We start from the raw sequence: 21,464 nt of genomic DNA on the forward strand, positions 1-21,464 counted from the left end.
ACCAACACCTTGACAGAGCTTGAAGAATTGTGAATTGAATACTGGGCAAATATTGCACAATACTATTGGTGGGCAAAGCTCTTGGAGACTTACACAAGAAGACTCACAGCTGTAATCACTGTCAAAGGTGATTCTAACATGTATTGACTCAGGAGGGTGAATAATTATCTAATCAAGGTGTATTAGTCTTTTATTTGTCATCCATTTTTTAGTGTTCAAAATTTTCTTCCACTTTGAAATCAGAGTATTTTGTGTAGATCAATGACAACAAAAAAATCACAATTACCTTCATTTCAATCACACTTTGTAATGCAACAAGATGTTTAAAAAAATCTAAGTGGGTAATACTTATGATACCCACTATAGATACCATCCATAAACACTATGACACAAAACATTTTCAACCACATTTACAGCTTGTTGTAATACCAGTTTGTTGTAGTCATTAATACCAGTTGAGGAGCTGTACCACTGAATGAAATAGCATATTATGTCACACTTCACCAGCTTCTACAGTCTGGCAGTGGTATGAAGTTGTTGTGTCACAGATACCATTGGTCAACTGGCTGAGCAGAGTAAGTTCCTTAACTTCCTCCAACCCCTCACTAAGATCCTTTTAAAGGGGTTTTACCATACAAAGAGCAGCAACCACACCCTTACCCTTCCTTTCCACCAAAGTCCAATGGCTTAGTTTGATTCACTAATTGACGATTTACTGACTGTGGGGAAACAAAAAATGGTGCTTCCAGAAACTGACTGGACAGTTTATTGTAAATGGCAGCATGTATTTTGGGTGCCATTGCTGTTAAGAATTCAGTTGCTCTAGGCTGAGAACAGCTGAAAGGGGTTTTCAAAACCTTTTTATATATGTGAATGTGAGGTCAGACATGCTCTCCATTCACTGTGTTATCACTACTCTCCTCTAGATGTTTTTTGGACCACATAACAGCCAGCAAAGACCAATGGACTCTAGAAATAAAGACCAATGGACTACAACCCCTTTAAACTTCTCCCACCCACTTAAGTCCTCCTTGGGGGGAGGCCCCTAAACACAGACAATCCCAGTCCCCCCCATCGTGCCTGCCTGTGGAGTGGGTGGTGGTGATGACTCAGTCTATATGGCTGTGACTAGCCTAATAATCTGGGTTTATGGCTGGGGAGTGGCCCCAGCATCTGGAGCAGACCCACTGCAGAGTGATAGAGGGAGAGGGAAGGAGAGGTAGACCTATCGAGCTAGGCGTAGATGGCTCGCCAGAGAGGAAGAGGTGAGCTGGGGAGCGTTGGAGTCAGCCCTATACCATAGCTCAGGGCTAGTTGTTGGTTTGATGGGTGAGAGGAGGAGGAGGAGGAGGGTGGTGGTGGCAGAGGAGGAAGAGGCCAGGCCCTGCATCTACCTCACCAACCTGATTTTTTTATTTTTTTTATTTCACCTTTATTTAACTAGGCAAGTCAGTTAAGAACAAATTAGTTATTATTTACAATGACTGCCTACCAGTCATTGGTAGGCAGTCATTGGTAGGCAGTTATTGGTAGGCAGTTATTGGTAGGCAGTCCGGGGCCAGTGCACTATTTGCACTGGACAACGCTGGGCCAGTACTGCCCTATTGGACACCCAATCACGACCAGATGTGATACAGCCTGGCTTCGAACCAGGGACTGTAGTAACACCTATTGCACTGAGATGCAGTGCCTTAGACCGCTGCGCCACTCGGGAGACCAGTCCCAGGCTCGGTGCTCCCTGCTGGCCATGTGCTGGTTCTGGCCTGGAGGAGCTAAGCAGAGAAGGACCTGTTTCTGTGCTCGGCCCTGCTCACCCTCAGGCAGCTGCTAAAGGACAAGCTGGCCCAGCTGCTCGATGACATGGCTGGATGAGTGGCCTGTGAGAAACCTACTGTCCCCGACCCATGCACTGGACTCCTGGTAACCCACCTCTGCCTTTTCTAGGTGTTTGAGCACGTTTTTTTGTAGGCTGCCAAAGTATATACTGTAGTGTCATATGTTTCTTCAGTACAGATTCCAGGTCATGCTAGTAGTGGGATACTGCATCACTGGTGTTTTGTGCTTTACACTTCTCCAACCTGCCTCTACTGATGATTTATTGAAGTACTGTATATAGATTGCATACAGTACCTTAATGCATATCAGCTCCCCACTGGATCAATGGTCAGTTAAATTCACTCTGATATACTACTAGGTCAAGAAGGCATATATATTTATTTATTTAGATCCCCATGAGCTTTTACAGAAGCAGCAGCTATTCTTCCTGGAGTCCACAAAAAAACCAAAACACTGATTGATACACTGATAGTCAATGACTGTCACACACATTTAAAATACAAACCTTTTTTACCAACAATACAACTGTAGTGCTAGCATTGGGCTACTGTATCACTCTTCCTCTTCTATTTAATACAATTTAATATTGGTACTTTTTACCACTTTCGTGATATCCAATTGGTCGTTACAGTCTTGTCTCATCGCTGCAACTCCCGTATGGACTCGGGAGAGGCGAAGGTCGAGAGCCATGCGTCCTCCGAAAAATGACTCCGCCAAGACACACTGCTTCTTGATACACTGCTCGCTTAACCAGGAAGCCAGTAGCACCAATGTGTCAGAGGAAACACCATACAGCTGGCAACCGAAGTCAGCGTGTATGCGCCCGGCCGCCACAAGGAGTCACTAGCGTGAGATAGGACAAGGACATCCCAGCTGGCCAAACCCTCCCCTAACCCGGACGACGCTGGGTCAATTGTGCGCCGCCTCATGGGTCTCCCGGTCGCTGCTGGCTGAGACACAGCCTGGGATCGAACCCGGACCGGTAGTGATGTCTTTAGCACTGCGATGCAGGCCCCACTCCTCCTCTTCTATCTCAGTATTCATTTGCACCCAGGATAGTCCTACTGGTTGGTCAACCTGTCTCTGGGAAGAGTTTATTACCAAATAGGTCAGAGGGAAGGTTGGCTTGGCTGTTACTGGTTTTATGGTTGTGCTGTGTATTAGGGACTGTTCTGTGGGTAGCCTGCTGGATGCCCAATTGGACTTTATCAGACATCCTCTGTGGCAGGTTTGTGGCCCAGCGGGAGTGTTTGCTCTCACCATTCTCTGTTTTATATCAGGGCACCAGGTCATGCGGCTAGCAGGTTTTACCATGCTTCTTCCTGTGCTTTCAATTTATATGAACTGGTCTCATGTTGAGAAATTGTTCACTACTATATTAGTGTCTTTCCTATGCTGTTGTTTTATATCAGTCATATTTGGCAGTGAGGGGGCTGCTAGCGGTTTCCTACTTTGTTCTAGTTGTGGGGATGCAATATAATACTGTTGTTCTCAACCCCCTATGGGGACTCATCAGAATGGATTTTTAATCTGAGGGTGTTTCATTATTAAAACATTGACTCTGAAGTCTCCTCCGAGACCCCGGTGGAATAATATTGGTTTAGAATGAATAATGAAGCATATAATGGGAATAGAAGAGGGACTGGGGCCCTCCCTCCCGGTTTGATTTATGAGAAACTGTCTTTATTTATTGAGCCCTAAAAAGCAGATGGCAACATGACACAATAGGCCTAACCTGAGGGACGAATGTGCCTCAGTCAGAGCCTTACTGTGGTGTGACAGGACACTCTCCTGTGAGCAATGGGCTCAGCCGGCCTGAGGGACACCCCATCTTTTATCCCCGGCTTTACACTTTAGACGTTCCATTCAGGTTTGTTTATGTTCATAAAGAGAAAGTAGTTTGTCGCCTGGAGGATTCTTCTTTGATTTGAAAAGCGGTTCATAACTTAAAGTAGGCTGAGCCGTCTGCTTTTAATGACTCTGTTGTCTGGTGGTGAGAGGGGAGAATGAACAGTATCCGCCGACTCTGTTGTCTGGTGGTGAGAGGGGAGAATGAACAGTATCCGCTGACTCTGTTGTCTGGTGGTGAGAGGGGAGAATGAACAGTATCCGCCGACTCTGTTGTCTGGTGGTGAGAGGGGAGAATGAACAGTATCCGCTGACTCTGTTGTCTGGTGGTGAGAGGGGAGAATGAACAGTATCCGCTGACTCTGTTGTCTGGTGGTGAGAGGGGAGAATGAACAGTATCCGCCGACTCTGTTGTCTGGTGGTGAGAGGGGAGAATGAACAGTATCCGCCGACTCTGTTGTCTGGTGGTGAGAGGGGAGAATGAACAGTATCCGCCGACTCTGTTGTCTGGTGGTGAGAGGGGAGAATGAACAGTATCCGCTGACTCTGTTGTCTGGTGGTGAGAGGGGAGAATGAACAGTATCCGCTGACTCTGTTGTCTGGTGGTGAGAGGGGAGAATGAACAGTATCCGCCGACTCTGTTGTCTGGTGGTGAGAGGGGAGAATGAACAGTATCCGCCGACTCTGTTGTCTGGTGGTGAGAGGGGAGAATGAACAGTATCCGCCGACTCTGTTGTCTGGTGGTGAGAGGGAATGAACAGTAACTCTGTTGTCTGGTGGTGAGAGGGGAGAATGAACAGTATCCGCCGACTCTGTTGTCTGGTGGTGAGAGGGGAGAATGAACAGTATCCGCCGACTCTGTTGTCTGGTGGTGAGAGGGGAGAATGAACAGTATCCGCCGACTCTGTTGTCTGGTGGTGAGAGGGAGAATGAACAGTATCCGCTGACTCTGTTGTCTGGTGGTGAGAGGGGAGAATGAACAGTATCCGCTGACTCTGTTGTCTGGTGGTGAGAGGGGAGAATGAACAGTATCCGCTGACTCTGTTGTCTGGTGGTGAGAGGGGAGAATGAACAGTATCCGCTGACTCTGTTGTCTGGTGGTGAGAGGGGAGAATGAACAGTATCCGCCGACTCTGTTGTCTGGTGGTGAGAGGGGAGAATGAACAGTATCCGCTGACTCTGTTGTCTGGTGGTGAGAGGGGAGAATGAACAGTATCCGCCGACTCTGTTGTCTGGTGGTGAGAGGGGAGAATGAACAGTATCCGCCGACTCTGTTGTCTGGTGGTGAGAGGGGAGAATGAACAGTATCCGCCGACTCTGTTGTCTGGTGGTGAGAGGAGAATGAACAGTATCCGCCGACTCTGTTGTCTGGTGGTGAGAGGGGAGAATGAACAGTATCCGCCGACTCTGTTGTCTGGTGGTGAGAGGGGAGAATGAACAGTATCCGCCGACTCTGTTGTCTGGTGGTGAGAGGGGAGAATGAACAGTATCCGCCGACTCTGTTGTCTGGTGGTGAGAGGGGAGAATGAACAGTATCCGCCGACTCTGTTGTCTGGTGGTGAGAGGGGAGAATGAACAGTATCCGCCGACTCTGTTGTCTGGTGGTGAGAGGGAGAATGAACAGTATCCGCCGACTCTGTTGTCTGGTGGTGAGAGGGGAGAATGAACAGTATCCGCTAACTCTGTTGTCTGGTGGTGAGAGGGGAGAATGAACAGTATCCGCTGACTCTGTTGTCTGGTGGTGAGAGGGGAGAATGAACAGTATCCGCTGACTCTGTTGTCTGGTGGTGAGAGGGGAGAATGAACAGTATCCGCTGACTCTGTTGTCTGGTGGTGAGAGGGGAGAATGAACAGTATCCGCTGACTCTGTTGTCTGGTGGTGAGAGGGGAGAATGAACAGTATCCGCTGACTCTGTTGTCTGGTGGTGAGAGGGGAGAATGAACAGTATCCGCTGACTCTGTTGTCTGGTGGTGAGAGGGGAGAATGAACAGTATCCGCTGACTCTGTTGTCTGGTGGTGAGAGGGGAGAATGAACAGTATCCGCTGACTCTGTTGTCTGGTGGTGAGAGGGGAGAATGAACAGTATCCGCTGACTCTGTTGTCTGGTGGTGAGAGGGGAGAATGAACAGTATCCGCCGACTCTGTTGTCTGGTGGTGAGAGGGGAGAATGAACAGTATCCGCCGACTCTGTTGTCTGGTGGTGAGAGGGGAGAATGAACAGTATCCGCCGACTCTGTTGTCTGGTGGTGAGAGGGGAGAATGAACAGTATCCGCTGACTCTGTTGTCTCGTGGTGAGAGGGGAGAATGAACAGTATCCGCTGACTCTGTTGTCTGGTGGTGAGAGGGGAGAATGAACAGTATCCGCTGACTCTGTTGTCTGGTGGTGAGAGGGGAGAATGAACAGTATCCGCTGACTCTGTTGTCTGGTGGTGAGAGGGGAGAATGAACAGTATCCGCTGACTCTGTTGTCTGGTGGTGAGAGGGGAGAATGAACAGTATCCGGCATCACTCAACTGTTTGATAACTCTTGTTTGACTTTGGGCTGTGTTTGTTTCTAACCTCACTGTATATGAATACTATTTGAATAACATGTCAGTGGAGCCCGGTTGGAGTGTGTTCTGACCTTGGTTTAGGAGACGTTAGGAGACGCAATCTACCTACCTCATCCCCATATTGTTTTTATTTAGTTTTCTGCTCTTTTGCACACCAGTGTCTCTACTTGCACATCATCATCTGCTCATTTATCACTCCAGTGTTAATCTGCTAAATTGTAATTCTACGCTACTATGGCCTATTTATTGCCTACCTCCTCACACCATTTGCACACACTGTATATAGACTTTCTTTTTTTCTATTGTGTTATTGACTGTATGTTTGTTTATTCCATGTGTAACTCTGTGTTGTTGTTTGTGTCACACTGCTTTGCTTTATCTTGGCCAGGTCGCAGTTGTAAATGAGAACTTGTTCTCAACTAGCCTACCTGGTTAAATACAGGTGAAATAAATAAATAAAAAACTTGGTTCTGACCTTGGTTTAGAAGACACTTGGATGTGAAAGAGAGGTGTTGTGGACGAAATCTTCCCCTTGGGTGGGAAATAACAGGCTGGTTAATCACCCCAGTGGGCGAGCAAGAGTAGTAATCTCTCCACAAACCACTCCTCTTCACAAACAACTCCTTCTGACCTCTCCCAGGTCAACATGCTTAGGATTTCCCTTTGCGATCACATTGGAGTTTGTGAAAGAGATCATCAACATATATCCAGTGTTATATCTTTAGTGAAGTTAACCACATACTTTCAGACATTCCGACACCTTTAAACACATTCTCAGAATGCCGTTAACCTCAAGGGGCGAGGATCTAGTAGAATGAAATATCTTGTTTTTATACTGAAACCTTAGTACGGCTAGTTATTTGTGTTATGTGTTGGAGTGGTCTGCCCCCACAGACCTGAGCCTCTAGTCAGGTGACCTGACCTGGGTTTGGAACAAGATGGTCTCTGTGAGTGTCACTAAGCTCCAGTAGTAGCCTCTACCAGGCCTTCACCTCCACGTTGGAGAGCGAGGCCTGGAAGCCAAAACTACTCAGCTTGTGACCTCGGGTAGCTTTGTTTGTAAACACTGGACTCAAATCCCCCTCAATTGTCACACCAGACGCCTCAGTAAGACGTTGTTTTCCGTGATGCACAGCTTCTAAGGATAGACTTGGACTTTTTCTTCAAAAGCACCCAAAATACTTCATGAAAGGGTCCCTCCTCCCTACAGCGCGACCTGTGTTGTCAGTTCAGATGAATGCCCCTGAATCCCCCTGGCCTGTTGAACAGATGCAGCTATTCCTGACAGTGTCACAGTATATCCAGCAGCCCAGAAGAGTCCTCATTGTATTGATGTGTTGAGGCTGCATGGCCAGTAACACCCGCAGCCTGGCCTCTGCATTATACTCTCTGGAAACTGACCAGGGTCACGTGGACCAGAGGTGGGATGTTAGAGAGAGAGAGCATGAGGGAGGAATGCCCCTCCGTTTGCACTGTTCGCTCGGTCCGGCCGTCCACCCTGATTGATATGCAGATTGGTGCAGGCAGCATTTCTTTGTCAAATGCCTACACTCTCAGATCTCTAGGTTCAGGATTAACAGCTAGATCCCATCAAGTACAGTCCAGTCAGCACCAACCACGTGTGGTTTATCGGTCAGACACAGTCCAGCCGCGATGCCAGCATCCAGTCCGGGCAGGCTGCATAGGAAGGGCTGTAACCTGGCCCGTAGGACCCAGAGACAGGCCACAGCAGCCTGGAGGCTCCTCTACAGCCTGCTCTTCATGGTGAGTAGGACAGAGAGGGATTGAGATCGAGAGGCTTGATGATTGCCATGGGAGTTTGGGAAGGACAGCAGTAGTGGGTATATGGGGTTCTGGTGTGGCGATGGGTATTAACCTCTGGCTCAACATGTTTTAGGGCTGTAGGTGCTGTGACAGATGTTGAAACTATTCCTCATGGTGAGAGGGAGAGAGAGATGTCTGGCTTTACAACAGGGATAGGAGATGGGTTGTCCAATTTGGGCTAATTGACAGGATAGGATTCGGCTCATTCTACCTAGCATTCCCACAGGCTTTATGCTTGTGAAATCAGAAAACCCCCACAGTTCTGGGTTTAGTTTTGGGTTAACCGAGTGATGTAGAATTGAGACTAGCACTGTCGGATGTGCTTGTCCTTTCTGCGACTGCATCCCTGTCTCTCCCGCCTCCACGGCTCCCGAGCCGGCTCTGCAGGTCTTAATTGGATATTTGGGTTAGTCGTCAGGCGTTGGACTCAGACTTTGTTGTTGGGATTGTTGTGTGAGACAGAGACTTCTGAGTCACGTCTGAGTCTCTATGTCCCTCTAGTCATGCTCTTATTAAGAACTGATTAAAAAGTCATGCTGCGAGAAAGGGAGAATCCCTGTGTGTGTGTGTGTGTGTGTGGGTGTGTGCGTGCATCCATGCCTGTGTGTGTAGCTCTGTGTGTCTTTTCTCCAGATCCTCTGTAGGCCTAGGACCTCAGTGACTGCAGCAGAAACAAACTGCAGGCGTGAGCCGCACACAATTACTGCTATCTGTCTGTGTGAGGCAGGTTTGTCTCTGAAGCTGCCGCAGGGTATTTGAATAATATGTCAACATGATATTCTTCAACCCTTTTTCCTCCTTGAGCTGGTCTCCAAGCCTTTCAGCTGCAATATGGAGGAGCTTTGGTCTGTGTTAGTGTGTGGGTTAAACATATCCACTACTTTGTGTGTGTGTGAGTCTGTTATTTTGTATATCTACATTCTACAGCAGTATAGAATCCTGTCAGTGTGGTGCTCTCCTCTCAGTAGCATAGTGGGACAGCTGAGTCTCAGTGTCATTATCATTGCTCACGCAGAGACCCAGAGCTGCTGACTGGGTGGTCCTGTCTCGAAGCCAGCCTATCCCAGGCCTGAATCCTCTTCCCCTCAGTGGGTCCTTGAGCCACCAGCCTCCCGACTCCAGCCCCATGCCGTAGCTATACTGTAGCTGCTTTGGCACCCTGTCTCCTGATTGGCCATGCTAACTGATGAGATGCTGGCTTAATAGAGGACTTGATTTGGGTCCTGCTGGGTTGTTTTAGTGTATTGATTTGTATGGTGTGTGTGTGTGTGTGTGTGAATGTGTGTGCGCTGTGCAATATTTATGGTGACAAGCAATTTTCTGAGACTTGCTTTTTTTATGTAATCAGCGTTTCTCTCACTAAATACACACACGCTCTCTCTCATATACACACACACACACACACACACACACACACCTGTCAGTACTGGCGCTGTAGAGATACTAGAACTATAGGAGCCAATCACACAACTAGGACTGTGTGATACTGTAAACTTGTTAAATTGCGTTCTAAGCTATGGTTTGGTTTTGTGTGCTTCGTACTGTATGACAGCTTGTTATGGTGATCGTTTTTGACAGAGTTAGTTCTGAAAGTATTCAGACCCCATGAAAACAGGTTTTTAGAAATTTTAGCATATGTAAAACAAATAAACAGAAACCTTATTTGCATAAGTTTTCAGACCCTTTGCAATGAGACTTTAAATTGAGCTCAGGTGCATCCTGTTTCCATTGATCATCCTTGAGCTGTTTCTACAACTTGATTGGAGTCCACCTGTGGTAAATTCAATTGATTGGACATGATTTGGAAAGGCACACAACTATGTATAAGGTCCCACGGTTGACAGTGCATGTCAGAGCAAAAACCAAGCCATGAGGTTGAAGGAATCGTCCGTAGAGCTCTGAGACAGGATTGTGTTAAGGCACAGATCTGGGGAAGGGTACCAAAACATTTCTGCAGCATTGAAGGTCCCCAAGAACACAGTGGCCTCCATCATTCTTAAATGGAAGAAGTTTGGAACCACCAACTCTTCCTAGAGCTGGCCGCCCGGCCAAACTGAGCAATCGGGGAAGAAGGGCCTTGGTCAGGGAGGTGACCAAAAACCCGATGGTCACTCTGACAGAGCTCCAGAGTTCCTCAGTGGAAAAGGACACCCATCTCTGCAGCGCTCCACCAATCAGGCTTTTATGGTAGAGTGGCTAGACAGAAGCCACTCCTCAGTAAAAGTCACATGACAGCCCGCTTGGAGTTTGCCAAAAGGGACCTAAATACTCTCAGACCATGAGAAGCAAGATTCTCTGGTCTGATGAAACCAAGATTGAACTCTTTGGCCTGAATGCTAAGCGTCACGTCTGGAGGAAACCTGGCACCATCCCTACGGTGAAGCATGGTGGTGGCTGCATCATGCTGTGGGGATGTTTTTCAGCAGCAGAGACTGGGAGACTAGTCAAGATCGAGGGAAGGATGAACTGAGAAAAGTACAGCGAGACCCTTGATGAAAACCTGCTCTACAGCGCTCAGGACCTCAGACTGGGGCGAAGGTTCACCTTCCAACAGGACAATGTCCCTAAGCACACAGCCAAGACAATGCAGGAGTGGCTTCGGAACAAGTCTCTGAGTGTCCTTGAGTGGCCCAGCCAGAGCCCAGACTTGAACCCGATCTAACATCTCTGGAGAGACCTGAAAATAAGTGCCCAGCAACACTACCCATCCAACTTGACAGAGCTTGAGAGGATCTGCAGAGAAGAATGGGAGAAACTCCCCAAATATCAATCAATCAAATGTATTTATAAAGCCCTTTTTATATCAGCCGATGTCAAAGTGCTATACAGAAACTCGGCCTAAAACCCCAAACAGCAAGCAATGCAGATGTAGAAGCACGGTGGCTAGGAAAAACTCCCTAACTCCAAGGAGTCATCAGGCTAGGTAGGCCTGAGGCATGGTCCTAGGGCTCAAGTCCTCCGAGAGAAGAGAAAGAGAGGGAATTAGAGGGGGCATTCTTAAATTCACACAGGAAACCGGATAAGACGGGAGAAATACTCCAGATATAACAGACTGACCCTATCCCCCCGACACACAAACGATTGCAGCAGAATTACTGGAGGCTGAGACAGGATGGGTTTGGGAGACACTGTGGCAGGATATAACCCCACCCACTTTGCCAAAGCACAGCCCCCACAGCACTAGAAGGAGATCTTCAACCGAGTATAGCCCACAAAGATCTCCCGACGGCACGAACCTGAGGGGGGGGCACCAAATACATGTGTGCCAGGCTTGTAGCATCATACCCAAGAAAACTTGAGGCTGTCATCGCTGCCAATGATGCTTGAACAAAATACTGAGTAAAAGGTCTGAATACTTATAGTACTAGTCATTAGTTTGGACACACCTACTCGTTTAAGGGTTTTTCTATATTTTTTACTATTTTCTACATTGTAGAATAATAGTGAAGACATCAACTATGAAATAACACACATGGAATCATGTAGTAAATAAAAACATGTTAAACAAATCAAAATATATTTGAGATTCTTCAAAGTAGCCACGCTTTGCCTTGATGTCAGCTTTGCACACACTTGGCATTCTCTCAACCAGCTTCATGAGGAATGCTTTTCCAACAGTCTTGAAGGAGTTCCCACATATGCAGAGAACTCGTTGGCTGCTTTTCCTTCACTCTGCGGTCCAACTCATCCCAAACCGTCTCAATTGGGTTGAGGTCAGGTGATTGTGGAGGCCAGGTCATCTGATGCAGCACTCCATCACTCTTGGTCAAATAGCCCTTACACAGTCTGGAGGTGTCTTGTTGAAAAACAAATGATAGTCCCACTAACCGCAAACCAGATGGGATGGCGTATTGCTGCAAAATGCTGTGGTAGCCATGCTGGTTAAGTGTGGTTAAATTCTAAATATATCACAGACAACGTCGCCAGCAAAGCATCCCCACACCATCACGCCACCTCCATGCTTCACCGTGGGAACCACACATGCAGAGGTCATCCGTTCACCTACTCTGCATCTCAAAATGACATGGAGGTTGGAACCAAAAATCTAAAATTTGGACTCAGACCAAAGGACAGATTTCCACTGCTCGTGTTTCTTGAACCAAGCAAGTCTCTTCTTTAGTAGTAGTTTGACCATGAAGGCCTGATTCATGCAGTCTCCTCTGAACAGTTGATGTTGAGATGTGTCTGTTACTTGAACTCTGAAGCATTTATTTGGGCTGCAATCTGAGGTGCAGTTAACTCTAACTTATCCTCTGCAGCAGAGGTCTTCCTTTTTTGTGGCGGTCCTCATGAGAGCCAGTTTCATCACGGCACTTGATGTGTTTTGCGACTGCACTTGAAGTAACTTTAAAAGTTCTTGAAATGTTCCATATTGACTGACCTTCATTTCTTAAAGTAATGATGGACTGTTGTTTCTTTTTGCTTATTTGAGCTGTTCTTGCCATAATATGGACTTGGTCTTTTACCAAATGGAATTATCTTCTGTATACCATCCCTACCTTGTCACAACACAACTGATTGGCTCAAACACATTATGAAGGAAAGAAATTCCACAAATTAACTTAACAAGGCACACCTGTTAATTGGTGACTACCTCATGAAGCTGGTTGAGAGAATGCCAAGAGTGTGCAAAGCTGTCATCAAGGCAAATTTATTTGATTTATTTCATCTTTATTTAACCAGGTAGGCAAGTTGAGAGCAAGTTCTCATTTACAATTGCGACCTGGCCAAGATAAAGCAAAGCAGTTCGACACATACAACGACACAGAGTTACACATGGAGTAAAACAAACATACGGTCAGTAATACAGTATAAACAAGTCTATATACGATGTGAGCAAATGAGGTGAGATAAGGGAGGTAAAGGCAAAAAAGGCCATGGTGACAAAGTAAATACAATATACCAAGTAAAACACTGGAATGGTAGATTTGCAGTGGAAGAATGTGCAAAGTAGAAATAAAAATAATGGGGTGCAAAGGAGCAAAATAAATAAATGAAATACAGTAGGGAAAGAGGTAGTTTGGGCTAAATTATAGGTGGGCTATGTACAGGTGCAGTGAGCTGCTCTGACAGTTGGTGCTTAAAGCTAGTGAGGGACATAAGTGTTTCCAGTTTCAGAGATTTTTGTAGTTCGTTCCAGTCATTGGCAGCAGAGAACTGGAAGGAGAGGCGGCCAAAGAAAGAATTGGTTTTGGGGGTGACTAGAGAGATATACCTGCTGGAGCGTGTGCTACAGGTGGGATATGCTATGGTGACCAGCGAGCTGAGATAAGGGGGGACTTTACCTAGCAGGGTCTTGTAGATGACATGGAGCCAGTGGGTTTGGCGACCAGTATGAAGCGAGCACCAGCCAACGAGAGCGTACAGGTCGCAATGGTGGGTAGTATATGGGGCTTTGGCGACAAAACGGATTGCACTGTGATAGACTGCATCCAATTTGTTGAGTAGGGTATTGGAGGCTATTTTGTAAATGACATCGCCAAAGTCGAGGATTGGTAGGATGGTCAGTTTTACAAGGGTATGTTTGGCAGAATGAGTGAAGGATGCTTTGTTGCGAAATAGGAGGCCAATTCTAGATTTAACTTTGGATTGGAGATGTTTGATATGGGTCTGGAAGGAGTGTTTACAGTCTAACCAGACACCTAAGTATTTGTAGTTGTCCACGTATTCTAAGTCAGAGCCGTCCAGAGTAGTGATGTTGGACAGGCGGGCAGGTGCAGGTAGCGATCGGTTGAAGAGCATGCATTTAGTTTTACTTGTATTTAAGAGCAATTGGAGGCCATGGAAGGAGAGTTGTATGGCATTGAAGCTTGCCTGGTGGGTTGTTAACACAGTGTACAAATAAGGGCCAGAAGTATACAGAATGGTGTCGTCTGCGTAGAGGTGGATTAGAGACTCACCAGCAGCAAGAGTGACCTCATTGATATATACAGAGTAGAGAGTCGGTCCAAGTATTGGACCCTGTGGCACCCCCATAGAGACTGCCAGAGGTCCGGACAGCAGACCCTCCGATTTGACACACTGAACTCTATCAGAGAAGTAGTTGGTGAACCAGGCGAGGCAATCATTTGAGAAACCAAGGCTGTCAAGTCTGCTGATGAGGATGTGGTGATTGACAGAGTCGAAAGCCTTGGCCAGATCAATGAATACGGCTGCACAGTAATGTTTCTTATCGATGGCGGTTAAGATATCGTTTAGGACCTTGAGCGTGGCTGAGGTGCACCCATGACCAGCTCTGAAACCAGATTGCATAGCAGAGAATGTATGGTGAGATTCGAAATGGTCGGTAATCTGTTTGTTGACTTGGCATTCGAAGACCTTAGAAAGGCATGATAGGATAGATATAGGTCTGTAGCAGTTTGGGTCAAGAGTGTCCCCCCCTTTGAAGAGGGGAATGACCGCAGCTGCTTTCCAATCTTTGGGAATCTCAGACGACACGAAAGAGAGGTTGAACAGGCTAGTAATAGGGGTGGCAACAATTTCGGCAGATAATTTAAAGAAAGAAAAGGGTCCAGATTGTCTAGCCCGGCTGATTTGTAGGGGGCCAGATTTTGCAGCTCTTTCAGAACATCAGCTGAACGGATTTGGGAGAAGGAGAAATGGGGAAGGCTTGGGCGAGTTGCTGGGGGGGGTGCAGTGCTGTTGACCGGGGTAGGAGTAGCCAGGTGGAAAGCATGGCCAGCCGTAGAAAAATGCTTATTGAAATTCTCAATTATGGTGGATTTATCAGTGGTGACAGTGTTTCCTATCTTCAGTGCAGTGGGCAGCTGGGACGAGGTGTTCTTATTCTCCATGGACTTTACAGTGTCCCAGAACTTTTTTGAGTTAGTGTTGCAGGAAGCAAATTTCTGCTTGAAAAAGCTAGCCTTGGCTTTTCTAACTGCCTGTGTATAATGGTTTCTTGCTTCCCTGAACAGCTGCATATCAAGGGGGCTGTTAGATGCTAATGCAGAACGCCATAGGATGTTTTTGTGTTGGTTAAGGGCAGTCAGGTCTGGGGAGAACCAAGGGCTAAATGGTGGCTACTTTGAAGAATATAAAATATGAAATATATTTTGATTTGTTTAACACTTTCTTTGGTTACTACATGATTCCATATGTGTTATTTCATAGTTTCAATGTCTTCACTATTATTCTACGATTTAAAAAAGAAAGAAAAACGCTTGAATGAGTAGGTGTGTCTAAACTTTTAACTGGTACTGTACGTAAATGTGACATTTACGTTTTATATTTGTAATACATTAGAACAAATGTAAAACCTGTTTTTGCGTTGTCATTTTGGGGTATTATGTGTAGATTGATGAGGGGGAAAAGAATAAGCCTGTGATGTTACAAAATGTGGAAAGAGTCAAGGGGTCTGAATAATTCCCGAATGCACTGAATATATATATATGTGGTAAGATAAACAAGATATAAAAGTCCTTGTAATCCTAGTAAGCTTTGTGTACATGTTATTCATGCAGTCCCTAACCTGTCTCTCTCTATCGCCCACTGCAGAGTGTGGAGACGGTGTGCATGCTGTACCACACCTTCCAAGAGGGCTCCGGGGGCTTGATGGAGGGCCACAAAGACCCCCCACACCCAGGGGCCGAGCCCACACTGCTCAGACCCTGTCCCCGACACATGAGTGCCACCGAGAGGCTCCGCAAGGTCATCCAGGAGCTGGTGGACACAGAGAAGTCCTATGTCAAGGTCATGATTTGTTATCTGGCTATTATTTGTTGAAGATAATGGCACATTTCCCCAAAGCAGTTTATTCAATTAAGCCAGGATGAGATGGAAAGAGAAAGGAAAGCCACTGAACAGTACCGAGACACGGTCTGTGTGGACCTGCCGACCGACCGCATCATTGTTTATACTCTACAGTACACAGGCTCATTATTCAGAGGCCCTGTACAGCTCAAGCTTCCATTTCACTCCTTTTCTCAGAGCACATTAAAGAGCTCCTTTCATGATCTGCACCTCGTCTCTTAATCATTGTCAGCTCTCTCTCTCTCGGTCTGTCTCAGTCTCTCTCTGTCTCTCTCGCTCAATCTCTCTCACTCGGTCTCTCCTGCTCAATCTCTCTCTCTCGCTCAATCTCTCTCTCTCGCTCAATCTCTCTCGGTCGCTCTGTCTCGGTCTCTCTGTCTCTCGCTCAATCTCGGTCACTTCTCGCTCACTCTCTCTCTCGCTCAATCTCTCTCTCGGTCTCCTTTCTCTCTCTCAGCAGGGTAGCCTACTGGTTAGTGTTGAACTGGTAACCGGAAGGTTGCAAGTTCAAACCCCCTGCCTCACTCACTCACTCACTCACTCACACTCTCTCTCTCGCTCAATCGCTCGCTCTCTCTCTCTCGCTCAATCGCTCGCTCTCTCTCTCTCGCTCAATCGCTCGCTCTCTCTCTCTCGCTCAATCGATCGCTCTCTCTCTCTCTCGCTCAATCGCTCGCTCGCTCAATCGCTCGCTCTCTCTCTCTCGCTCAATCGCTCGCTCTCTCACTCGCTCAATCGCTCGCTCTCTCGCTCAATCGCTCGCTCTCTCTCTCTCGCTCAATCGCTCGCTCTCTCAATCGCTCGCTCTCTCTCTCGCTCAATCGCTCGCTCTCTCTCTCTCGCTCAATCGCTCGCTCTCTCTCTCTCGCTCAATCGCTCGCTCTCTCTCTCTCTCGCTCAATCGCTCGCTCTCTCTCTCTCGCTCAATCGCTCGCTCTCTCTCTCGCTCTCTCTCTCTCACTCAATCGCTCGCTCAATCGCTCGCTCTCTCGCTCAATCGCTCTCTCTCACTCGCTCGCTCTCAATCGCTCGCTCTCTCAATCGCTCGCTCAATCGCTCGCTTTCACCGCTCTCTCTCTTCGCTCAATCGCTCGCTCTCTCTCTCGCTCAATCGCTCGCTCTCTCGCTCAATCGCTCGCTTCTCAATCGCTCGCTCTCTCTCTCTCGCTCAATCGCTCGCTCTCTCAATCGCTCTTCGCTCAATCGCTCGCTCTCTCTCTCGCTCAATCCTTCGCTTCTCTCTCGCTCAATCGCTCGATCTCTCTCTCGCTCAATCGCTCTCTCGCTCAATCGCTCGCTCTCTCGCTCAATCGCTCGCTCTCTCGCTCAATCGCTCGCTCTCTCGCTCAATCGCTCTCTCTCTCTCAATCTCTCGCTCTCTCGCTCAATCCTCAATCGCTCTCTCTCTCTCTCAATCACTCTCTCTCTCTCTCTCTCAATCACTCTCTCTCTCTCTCAATCACTCTCTCTCTCTCTCTCAATCACTCTCTCTCAATCACTCTCTCTCTCTCTCAATCACTCTCTCTCTCTCTCTCAATCACTCTCTCTCAATCTCTCTCTCTCTCAATCTCTCTCTCTCAATCACTCTCTCTCTCTCAATCACTCTCTCTCTCTCAATCACTCTCTCTCTCTATCACACTCTCTCTCTCTCAATCACACTCTCTCTCTCTCAATCACACTCTCTCTCTCTCAATCACACTCTCTCTCTCTCAATCACACTCTCTCTCAATCACTCTCTCTCTCAATCTCGCTCTCTCAATCGCTCTCTCGCTCTCTCAATCGCTCTCTCGCTCTCTCAATCGCTCTCTCGCTCTCTCAATCGCTCTCTCAATCGCTCTCGGTCGATCTCTCGCTCTCTCGGTCGATCTCTCGCTCTCTCGGTCGATCTCTCGCTCTCTCAATCGCTCTCTCGCTCGATCTCTCGGTCTCTCAATCGCTCTCTCGCCCTCTCAATCGCTCACTCGCCCTCTCAATCGCTCACTCGCTCTCTCTCAATCGCTCACTCGCTCTCTCAATCGCTCACTCGCTCGCTCTCTCGCTCTCTCAATCTCTCTCGCTCTCTCAATCTCTCGCTCTCTCAATCGCTCAATATCTCGCTCACTCTCGCTCTCTCTCAATCACTCTCTCTCTCTCTCTCAATCACTCTCTCTCTCTCTCAATCACTCTCTCTCTCTCTCAATCACTCTCTCTCTCAATCACTCTCTCTCTCAATCTCTCTCAATCACTCTCAATCACTCTCTCTCAATCACTCAATCACTCTCTCTCAATCAATCACTCTCTCTCTCTCAATCACACTCTCTCTCTCTCAATCACACTCTCTCTCTCGGTCTCTCAATCACACTCTCGCCCTCTCAATCGCTCTCAATCTCTCAATCGCTCTCTCAATCGCTCTCTCGCTCTCTCAATCGCTTCTCTCAATCGCTCTCAATCGCAATCGCTCTCTCTCGATCTCTCGCTCTCTCGGTCTCTCTCTCGCGCTCTCTCAATCGCTCTCTCGCTCGATCTCGCTCTCTCAATCGCTCTCTCGCTCTCTCAATCGCTCTCGCTTCTCAATCGCTTTCGCTCAATCGCTCACTCGCTTCTCGCTCAATCGCTCAATCTCTCGCTCTCTCAATCTCACTCGCTCTCTCAATCGCTCACTATCTCGCTCACTCTCGCTCTCACTCTCTCAATCGCTTCTCTCGCTCGCTCTCAATCGCTCTCTTCGCTTCTCAATCGCTTCTCACTCTCGCTCTCTCAATCGCTCAATATCTCGCTCAATCTCTCGCTCTCAATCGCTCTCGCTCTCTCACTCGCTCTCTCTCAATCGCTCTCTCAATCGCTCTCTCACTCGCTCTCTCAATCGCTCACTCGCTCTCTCAATCGCTCACTCGCTCTCTCAATCGCTCACTCTCAATCGCTCACTCAATCGCTCACTCGCTCTCAATCGCTCACTCAATCGCTTCTCGCTCTTCAATCGCTCACTTGCTCTCTCGCTCTCTCAATTGCTCACTCGCTCTCTCAATCGCTCAGTCGCTCTCTCGCTCTCTCGCTCACTCGCTCTCTCAATCGCTCTCTCTCTTGCTCTCAATCTCTCTCAATCTCTCTCGCTCGCTCGCTCAATCTCTCTCGCTCGCTCTCTCAATCGCTCTCTCTCGCTCTCTCAATCTCTCTCGCTCTCTCTCTCTCGCTCTCAATCTCTCTCGCTCTCAATCTCTCTCTCTCTCGCTCAATCTTCGCTCTCAATCGCTCTCGCTTCTCTCAATCGCTCTCTCTCTCTCTCAATCGCTTCTCACTCGCTCTCAATCGCTCTCTCAATCGCTCTCACTCTCAATCTCTCTCAATCGCTCACTCGCTCTCTCAATCGCTCTCACTCTCGCTCAATCTCTCTCAATCGCTCACTCTCAATCGCTCATCTCTCGCTCTCAATCTCTCTCTCAATCGCTCACTCAATCTCGCTCTCTCACTCGCTCTTGCTCGCTCTCAATCGCTCTCACTAATCGCTCAATCGCTCTCGCTCGCTCTCTCAATCGCTCTCAATTGCTCTCTCTCTCGCTCTCCTCGCTCTCAATTGCTTTCACTCGCTCTCTCTCAATCTCGCTTTCTCTCTCAATCGCTCACTCTCGCTTGCTCAATCTCTCTCTCGCTCTCCATCTCTCGCTCAATGTCTCTCAATCGCTCTCTCTCTCTCTCGGTCAATCTCTCTCTCTCTCTCTCTCTCGGTCAATCGCTCGCTCACTCTCAATTGCTCTCAATCGCTCTCTCTCTTGCTCTCAATCTCTCTCGATCTCTCTCGCTCTCAATCTCTCTCGATCTCTCTCGCTCTCAATCTCTCTCGATCTCTCTCGCTCTCAATCTCTCTCGATCTCAATCTCTCTCGCTCTCAATCTCTCTCGCTCTCGCTCTCAATCTCTCTCTCTCTCGCTCTCAATCTCTCTCTCTCTCGCTCTCAATCTCTCTCTCTCTCGCTCTCAATCTCTCTCTCTCGCTCTCAATCTCTCTCTCTCTCTCTCTCAATCTCTCTCTCTCTCGCTCTCTCTCTCTCTCTCTCTCTCGCTCTCAATCTCTCTCTCTCTCGCTCTCAATCTCTCTCGCTCTCAATCTCTCTCGCTCTCAATCTCTCTCGCTCTCAATCTCTCTCAATCTCTCTCGCTCTCAATCTCTCTCGCTCTCAATCTCTCTCGCTCTCAATCTCTCTCGATCTCTCTCGCTCTCAATCTCTCTCGATCTCTCTCGCTCTCAATCTCTCTCGATCTCTCTCGCTCTCAATCTCTTTCGATCTCTCTCGCTCTCAATCTCTCGCTCTTGCTCGCTCTCTCACTCTCTCTCACTATCTCTCGCTCTCTCAATCTCTCTCGCTCTCTCAATCTCTCTCGCTCTCGCAATCTCTCGCAATCTCTCTCTCAATTGCTCTCTCGCTCTCTCTCGCTCTCTCAATCTCTCTCTCAATCTCCCTTTCTCTCTCTCGCTCAATCTCTCTCTCAATCTCCCTTTCTCTCGCTCAATCTCTCGCTCAATCTCTCGCTTGCTCAATCTCTCTCTCGCTCTCCATCTCTCGCTCAATGTCTCTCTCTCGCTCAGTCTCTCTCTCTCTCTCGGTCAATGTCTCTCTCTCTCTCTCTCGGTCAATGTCTCTCTCTCTCTCTCTCTCTCGGTCAATGTCTCTCTCGCTCAATCTCTCGGTCAATGTCTCTCTCGCTCAATCTCTCGCTCAATGTCTCGCTCTCTCTCTCTCAATGTCTCGCTCTCTCTCTCTCGCTCGGTCTCTCTGTTTCTCTCTCTCTCGCTCGGTCTCTCTCGGTGTCTCTCTCTCTGTCACTCTCGGTCTCTGTTTCTGTCTCTCTCACATTAAAGAGCTCCTTTCATGATCTCCACCTTGTCTCTCTCTCTGTATTTCTTTCTCTCTCTCTCTGGGAGGCGGTGGGTGGGTGATTTGTAGAGGGGAGGAGAATGTCTTCCCAGTGTCCCCTGCAGCAGCTGTAACCATTTGTCTGTGATGTGTGGCGGGGGCCATAAATCAGCCTAATAGGAATATCACCAGTGAAGCCCTGACGATCCACAGCCACATTAAAACACAGGGAGGAGAGAATGGAAGAGGAGGGAATAACAGATCACTTCTAGGGGGTTGAATAACTGTTAATACCGATAGCAGCCCTATGATGCAGTGTTGGATTCCCTAACTCTAACCCACCTCTTGTATTTTTCTTCTTTCTGTCTCTGTCTTTCCTTCCTCCAGGACCTGAGTTGCCTGTTTGAGATCTACCTGAAGCCACTGCAGAACGAGACCTTCCTTACGCTGGATGAGGTAGAGGAGGGTGTTCTGGGATGAGGGAGTGGAGGGGTTTGGAGGGATGGGAGGGGGGGTTGGTGGGATGGGAGGGTTGGTGGGAGGGAGGATGGGAGGAAGAATGGGGGATGGAAGGGAGGATTGGATTGGAGGAAGGATGCAGGATTGGATGGGAGATGGGAGGAAGGATGGGGATTGGGAGATGGGGGAGGGAGGATTAGATGAGAGGAAGGATAGAGGATGGGGGATGGAGGATGGGTGATTGGGAGATGGGGGAGGCAGGATGGAGGATTGGATGGGAGATGGGATGGAGGATGGGGGATTGGGAGATGGGGAGGGAGGATTGGATGGGAGGAAGGATGGGTGGTGAGGGAGGGAAGATGG

The 21,464-nt window shown here is 48.0% G+C and overlaps 1 protein-coding gene across 2 annotated transcripts in view; it reads left to right on the top strand.

The window, feature by feature from the left end:
- LOC135508337 (rho guanine nucleotide exchange factor TIAM2-like) overlaps positions 1 to 21,464 on the top strand; it is an 87,413-nt gene that overhangs the window by 53,930 nt on the left and 12,019 nt on the right. For both annotated transcript variants that reach the window (XM_064928445.1, XM_064928446.1), the window contains 2 exons: positions 15,560 to 15,754; positions 21,030 to 21,098. In XM_064928445.1, the coding sequence (XP_064784517.1) occupies positions 15,560 to 15,754; positions 21,030 to 21,098 (264 nt within the window). The remainder of the gene's footprint in view (positions 1 to 15,559; positions 15,755 to 21,029; positions 21,099 to 21,464) is intronic.

Source organism: Oncorhynchus masou, chromosome 21 (genome assembly GCF_036934945.1).
Source record: "Oncorhynchus masou masou isolate Uvic2021 chromosome 21, UVic_Omas_1.1, whole genome shotgun sequence".
In the NCBI taxonomy this organism is placed as follows: domain Eukaryota; kingdom Metazoa; phylum Chordata; class Actinopteri; order Salmoniformes; family Salmonidae; genus Oncorhynchus; species Oncorhynchus masou.